This window comes from Neopelma chrysocephalum, unplaced genomic scaffold, assembly GCF_003984885.1.
Source record: "Neopelma chrysocephalum unplaced genomic scaffold, ASM398488v2 Primary Assembly neopelma1_59, whole genome shotgun sequence".
Taxonomy (NCBI): domain Eukaryota; kingdom Metazoa; phylum Chordata; class Aves; order Passeriformes; family Pipridae; genus Neopelma; species Neopelma chrysocephalum.
This window is the reverse complement of record NW_020897714.1, coordinates 17,000,267-17,007,442: the sequence shown is the minus strand read 5'-3', so window position 1 is coordinate 17,007,442 and position 7,176 is coordinate 17,000,267. Positions and strand designations below refer to the sequence as shown.

The window sequence follows — 7,176 nt, the reverse complement described above, 5'->3', positions numbered from 1 at the left end:
AAAAAGAGCCCTCACAGCTGTCTTGCACACTCGTGGCCATCACCACCTTCCCCACTACATTCCTGTGCATTGCAAATCAGTACCACTACTGCAGCAATGACAAACTTGCAAGAGCACCTGATGTATCTGCCCTCCCAGCACTGGGCACTAAATCAGTTTCCTCAAGCACAGCTTGTAACAGGAGACAGATGTTGAGGAGTCTCTTCAGGAGAACTGCACACAAAGCCATGTAGCTCCCATCTCACTGCACTCCTGGGAGCTCTGACCCTGTGAAAGGGGAGCTGAGCTAAACAGCTACTTGGAGGTACTGGGGCTGTTTTCTTCCCCTGCTCTGGCACTACTCCAGAACAGCCTGTGTGGAAGCTCCTCACTTGTTTCACCCAAATTTCCACCTACACAAACAGCTGGGGGTTTTCTGCAAACAGTTTGTTTCCACCACAGCTAGACGGTTGTATGTCAGCACCGCTGCTCTGTAGGTGGTATTCAGTAAGCTTACTGTCTGTGCAGATGAACCTCAGTTACTATGTGAACCTAAAGAATTCTATGCTCCCTTTTAATTAGGGCAATGCACCAGGAATAACAGTTCAGAATTAAGGGGTTCTAACGATGCTGCAGGGAGGGCGCTGGTGACTCAGGCTTTGTTTTCGCAGTTGGAGGTTAAGCAGACCCACTATTCCAGTGAATTACAGCCCCTTCCTGCCAAACGTGGCTGGCTTTCTAATTACATGCAACATCACTCTCTTGGCAATGGGCCCTGCATAGATTTTACTCAGTTTTGTTCCCCCCTCTCCTTGTACTGCTGTCAAGGAGGGTGATGGCAATTGTTTGTCACTGGCTGCTAGCACAGAGCAAAACATTGGTCTCAACACTGTCTGCCTTGAAATCCAAGTAGCTAAACTGCAGGAGGCAACTGTTTTCTTCCTGCTAGGCAGGAAGCTAATAGTTTCCCCACAAATTGTACAGGAAGGCAGGCTGTGTGGTTTTTACTATTTATTCCACTTATGGTATTAAGACACCCTCACAAACAAGAGTTTAGAGCAGCTTGCTCAAAGCAGCCTCGGTCCATTTAGTTCATAATTACATATTTCAGTCAAACTGCAAAGTTTAGCTCATTCTACATAAGTACAGCCCACTCAGTAAAGTAATTCCATTCAGCACAATAAGCAGCCCGTAGCTTTCCACCAAGCCTGAGTTACTTTTGGGTAAACGACTGTCATTGCCATTCTTTTTGGCTGACTTCGTCCATGGGTGAAGTTCTCATTCTTAGCAGAACATTGCCCCCCATCTCTCCTGCTCTCCCAGCAGCAGCATTTTGCAGGTCTCTGGAGTACCACACTGCTACTAACTAGTTAGTCTTTTGCTGCCTCTTATTAATTTCCTGTCAAAAGAAGGGCAGGTTTCTACCCTCTGACATCAAGCTCTCAGCCCAAGGAAGCTGTACTTTTTGACAAGCTTTCTCTTCTGCTTTCACTCACTGAAGTCAACTACCTCCTTAATTCAGGCAAGTAAAGACCTCCCCAGTTTTTCCTCCAGGGCAGGAGACCAAAGCTCCAGCTGAGTTTGTTGCTGCTGTGCTCAAGGCTTTTTGTGCCTGTAAATTCCCTTCTGCAGATCAGTGAAGACATGTCTTGAAAGCAACTGTCTCTCTCTGGCAGGTTGGAAGCTGAAGGGGAAACAGAGAATGGCAGGTCTAATTTCTCATTAAGCTTCAGAGGAGCAATGAGCACCAGCAGGATCCTGTTATATCCCAAACATCCACCGGAAAGACCTGTGGAGCAGGCTCTGATGGCAGCTAACTGTTTGTCCACCACGACAGGAGGCCCAGGCCGGGCTCGCTGATTGATCCCTGTTCACAGAGAGAAGACGAGAGGGTGCAATTGTAAACTGCATACAGAATAGAGGAAAATGCCTAAAAATGGAACATCTCTCCCCTCTGAGTTATGGAACAGAGCTGTCACTGCTTCAGATCTAACTTTCTCATGCATTGTACTCAAGTGGGTCTTATGCCAGCACACTGCAAGGAAACACTGTTCAGCTGCTGCATAAACCTTGATGTGTTGCTCCCAGCTCTGTACTCCTCCTATGCTCACTCCTACTTACAGATCCTGCATCTGCAGTCTGCTTTAAATCAGCCTCCCAGGGGAAAATCCACCAACAACCACAAAGTGTTCCAATGAAAACACTCAGAGCAACCGCAAGAACAATCTCGTTTCTGCCTTTTTCCACTCCTTTCATTTTGTGAGACTGCTTCATGGTCAGCTTAAAGCAATCAGTTCCTTGGGAAAGGGATGCTATTTTAGACGCTGAACAAACCACAATGCTCACAAGGCTCTATGAATCAATGCACATAGTTACCACAAGAGTGTACGGTGCCTCCTTCTTCTGGACTTCTTCTGTGGCAGTTGAAGTGGAAGCCTCTGCAGAGCTTGGACCTGTCGGTGATGTATCGACAAATGTTTCATCTACGACTCGGAAGCGGATCTCCTCCCCAATGTCCATGTAAAGGTCATGGGCCCCTTCTTCTGTCTCGTATTCCCACACCCACACCTGCTCTGCTTCATCGCTGGCCATGCCAAAGATTAAGGATGGAAACAATCAGTATTCTGCTTGACAGATCACCTTCTCACAGTTCTGAGAATAGACTTGATTCAAAGCCTTTTCACAGTTATTTATCAAACCATCATGTGCTGTCCTGGGTCATCATGTGCACAGTCCAGGACCTGTCTTCCTTCTGATTTTTCTGCTTCAAGGTGTACACTGCTGGGGTACCCACCCCAAAAAAAAACAACAGAAAAGACCCCCAAACAAGCAAACCCCCTCAAACCCAAGACGACCTTGCCTATCACATTGAAGTACATCAGACACACATGTATGTAGACATCACATGGTGTGGTAAAACCTGCATTCTATCTTCAGCAGCAGCCAAGACTGGAGGCAGGGATTACAACTTGGCTGTTCAGAGGACACTGCCATTCATTTCTATCAGCAGGCATAATGATCCTGCAAAACCTAATGAGCGTGAGGGCCTGTCTAGCTGTGATAACAGTCTGCAGGACTTGCCCGACACAAGGGCTTAGCTTCTGCCACTGAGCACCTTCATTGTTGCAGTGGTGAATGCCTGTTGGGCCAGCACTGCACAATCTTTTGAAATGAAGTAGTAAAGTTATCAAAGGTGATCAAAGGATACAACTTAGCTGGCTGCTGCAGGGATTCTGGTGGGATGACAATATCATCAAAGAATCCAATAGAAACTGTGGAGAAAAGAATTCGATTAAGACTGAAACAATTCTTTGCAAATGATGTTCCACAGTGATTCCTAAAATGCATTTCTAGACTCATTCCCTTCCTCTCTCAGGAAGGACATTGAGATTAAGCAGGAATTATTCTTTGAGCCACAACACTCAATTTCCATTGGCAGCAAAGAAACTACCCGGCTGAAAGTACATACAGCAACAGAGGGCACAGTCTTTGTGCCTGCTGGGAAAGGAAAAGGTTGTTTGGAGCAGGAATGGAAATGAAAGCGTTCCAAGAAATGAGTCAGATGCTATAGAGGTCTGTGACAGAAAAGAGCTCAGAAATCACAGATGTAACACGTTAAATAAAGACCAATATAAACTCAGAACAGTCCCCATCTCCCCTTAAGATTTCATGATGTTGAATTTTAGCAGAGAATGGACCATGCTCAAATTCAGCAACAAACGCAGCCAAGGTAATCTCATTGCCTTAATTTAACAACTGAGCAGAGGAGCTTGTTTGCATGGAAGACTTCTTCAAGAAAGGAAGGCAACTCATCAATTATGTATTCCATGACTCTGGCAGCACTTTGTGCTCACAAAGACGTTTCCCTTCCGTGTTTTCAGGTATAGGAAATGATCGTGAATTTGCACAGAACTACGGGAAAAATACATCAGACCAACACAAGCCAATACTTCCACTTTGAAAAACACAAGTACTGTTAACTGAAGCGAGAAAATTAATCCAGTCTATGCTCCAGATGGGCTTGCTTGTTCTTCTTGGGCACACACGTGACTGACAAAAGGAAAGAGGAGTGCAGACAAAAGCATCAAGGGCAGGGAAAGCTGCCAGGCTCGAACTACCAACCACACTCAGTTCAGAGCAGTGCGAGAGGCCAGTGATAGCCTTCACCCAGCCTATGGACAGCATCATTCCACCCGAAATCAGTGTTTTGGCAGACCCAATAGCCCTGCAGCTCACGTGTCCCTAATGTCAGAAGTTGTGGCTTACCGTGGACGCCGTCCTGGCTGCAGCTTTTAATCTGTCCAATCAGGATCTCATCCAGGAAGGGATGGAAGACCACATAGCGGAAATGCACTTAAAAGAAAACACATCATTACTGTTATTTCCATGTGAGTGAACTGCACTCCTTCCACAGGATAGCAGCCATTAAAACAAAATCCCACATCCTATATGCCCCCTAACACACTTAGCCAGTTTATTTTACGATTTCTTTACAGGTACTGATTAGGTAGAAAAACAGGAATAAGAGTTCTGATTCCTAACTGGTTCGTACGAGTTCTGACAGCAGCTGAGCAGCAGTGTCCTGTTCTTAGCTCTTCAGTCTTGCAAGAGTCAAAGTTCACAGAATGAAAGTGTAAGCTGAAAAGCATGGAGCAGGGCCTCTGCTTAAGTCATGACAGGAGCAGTCCTGCACAGTGCTTCAAGGCCAAAAGTATCAGTTGAAATTATACCTTCTTGCAATACTTCTGCCTTTTATCTTCTTTCAGTGCAAGGAGTAATTCAAAGTTAAGAAGCTGAATGGAGATTAAAGCAATCAGGAAAGCCTGCCATCCTCCTTCAGTATTAGAGAAGTTTTTATTTGCTGGAAGTGAGTTGTATCGGAGTTGAAATTTAGACAAGGGGAGCCACATACAGTCAGTCCAGTTTCCTTCCAACAGGAAACATTTCATGTATTCAACCTACGCTTCCACACTGTAAACTGAAAATAGAAAAATGCATCTCTTACCAGTTTAAAAAAAATCCCTAATTTTAACTTAAAAAAAAAATTGCTTTTATGCATTTACTTCCAGATTTTACTCAGATTTACCAAGAGTCAAAGTAAAGAAATTACTAATTTTTTATTTAAAAAAACAAAAATCACTAGAAATTTATGCTGAACCAGAACTGTCTAAGTTTCAACAAAAATGTCATAGAACTTCCAGCTAGGACACAAGCATCAAATGCTGTGCAAATATTATACGTAGAAACAGGTTTCAACATTCTAGCTAGGGAAAATAAGCTTCAAAAAGAAAAAATACTAGAGGAACGGAAAACAATTATTGCAACTTATTTCTACGTGAAGATTTTCAATAATTTTTAATTAAATTAGCTCCTTCCTAACCCCACACCTATGGCTCTAATTGTAGAACAGAGATGGACTGCAGGAGAAGGCAAGCAGGACTGGCTTTTAAAAGCTGTATTTGTACCCAAAAATGCAAAGAAAAGAAAAGACTTTCATCATGTTCGTCTTGCCCTCCTAACAGGAACGGAGTTAAGGCTGTGAACTCAAGGTTGTTACTCTCCCTAACAACTGAACTCAGCCTACATTTCCAGATCATTACTTAACCTTCTGCAGCACTATATAACTGAGAACAAGCACATACCTTTGGTATGTGATGCACCATCCCCAGGAAATATGTATGAATCTTCCAGCTTTGTGATATCGTACAGACAGATGCAGAGCCCGACATTGTACACGACCTGCTCAAAGAAAAAAACAATTTGAAAGCAGTAAATCAACCCACCAGGTTAAATCAAGCAAACTATCAAATTCATGCATTATGCACACCTTTTCAAAAGGTAGCAACAGAAGGGTGGCGAGATGGGAAGGAGGCTGTTTTGGTGCACTGCCTTCAACAGCCCCAACACTGCAGGAGAACCCCAATTCAAGTGTTATGGGAGCACGTGTTTTCACTGGCACTGGAAAGAGCACTGCTCTTTCCAAAAAAGCAATTTTCCCTTGGGGAAATTGCCAGTGGTGAGAAGAACTTGATCTGCCAAGACAGTACACAGCTCCCTATAAACATCATTCACCAGCCCCACAGCTTGTCCAAAGGTTTAACATACGTTTTGTTGGAGTTACACTGTCAAAAGCCTCTAGGCTTGACTTTGTCTTAAATTATATTAGCTATGGGGAGACACAAGGCAAATTCTTGGTTTCTCTGCTACCTCTGAGACAGCTTCAGTCCCTACAAAATTTGAGGCACCTACCCAGCCATCAGTGGATGAGGGAAGATTTTTGCTTTTCATAACGTGTCTGTATAACCTGCTATTCACAACACCCCATCCCTTCAGATTGCTCTTTTGAGCTACCTTCATGTTCACAGGTGCATTTTGAGTTTTGTCCCTGCTTTGTGTTGAAAGCCATGTGCTAATCAGAGTCCCAGGGCTACACAGGCAAACTCTGACCTCCTGGTCTACCACAGAACACTTGTTATATTCTGAAGACCAGCTTCTTACTGCCACACTGTATTTCAATTATTAACCACAGACCAAATCAGCTATTATTTATATAGTCCGCTTTTTTTTTTTTTAATTCCTCACTGGCTGGATTAGTTTGCATCTGGTTTTCAGGCTGCATTTCAGATTGCTTTGCTATACACAACCCAGCAGTTGCTCTCACTTCTCTTCCATGTTTCTCTGCCCCATCTGGCAACTCAGTACCTTCCCATTAGAAAAATGTCCCCTTTGAGATGGCACGTGGCTGTCTGTTTACAGTCGCTGGGCTTGGCCTTCCCATCTGAACTACTCTGACACCTCAGCCACCGTCTCATTGGGCACAAGTGAAAGGAAGAAACACTCGGGGATGTTACAATGCCTCCATCAACCAATACGTGACCCACGCTTTACCTTATTGGCCAATTTCTTGTTCAGCTCTTCAGCAATGGATTCGTTCAGTTTCCTTTCAAACTGCCAGGGAGGAATTCTGACAGTGTCAGTCATCTCCACCAGGACAAACATGGTGGCGGAGGAGGGGGCGAGGAGACTCCAACGGCCTCGGGAACTGGAGCGCTGCGAGGACAACCGAGGCGGGCCCGGGAAGCCACCCCCACCCCGTGTCGCACGGAGCGCGGCGATATCCCGGCTGTCCCAGCGGGAAGGGGCCAGGAGCGGGCAGGACGGCGGGATCACCCCTCACCCACCTGCCGCACGCGGAGC

General features: G+C 45.0%; 1 protein-coding gene across 2 annotated transcripts; it reads right to left on the bottom strand.

The window, feature by feature from the left end:
• Positions 1 to 975: 975 nt before the first annotated feature.
• POLR3H (RNA polymerase III subunit H) lies at positions 976 to 7,176 on the bottom strand. 2 transcript variants are annotated; one of them, XM_027680122.1, is made up of 6 exons: positions 6,868 to 7,176; positions 5,622 to 5,718; positions 4,246 to 4,332; positions 3,188 to 3,251; positions 2,356 to 2,569; positions 976 to 1,846 (listed from the first exon to the last, which is right to left on the bottom strand). In XM_027680122.1, the coding sequence occupies exons 1-6, from the start codon at positions 6,976 to 6,978 to the stop codon at positions 1,793 to 1,795; spliced, it is 627 nt and encodes a 208-aa protein (XP_027535923.1). In that variant the 5' UTR covers positions 6,979 to 7,176; the 3' UTR covers positions 976 to 1,792. The 2 variants fall into 2 exon arrangements, with proteins under 2 accessions (XP_027535923.1, XP_027535924.1); XM_027680123.1 differs by having other exon boundaries at positions 2,356 to 2,563.

What these genes read in the sequence shown, in the direction of transcription:
- POLR3H (XM_027680122.1), bottom strand. Translation starts at nt 6,978, where the DNA reads ATGTTTGTCCTGGTGGAGATGACTGACACTGTCAGAATTCCTCCCTGG. An exon ending in TGGTGCATCACATACCAAAG is followed by an intron (nt 4,333 to 5,621) that starts GTATGTGCTTGT and finishes TTTTCTTTTAAG; the next exon opens with TGCATTTCCGCTATGTGGTC. An exon ending in CAGCCAGGACGGCGTCCACG is followed by an intron (nt 3,252 to 4,245) that starts GTAAGCCACAAC and finishes TTTTCTCCACAG; the next exon opens with TTTCTATTGGATTCTTTGAT.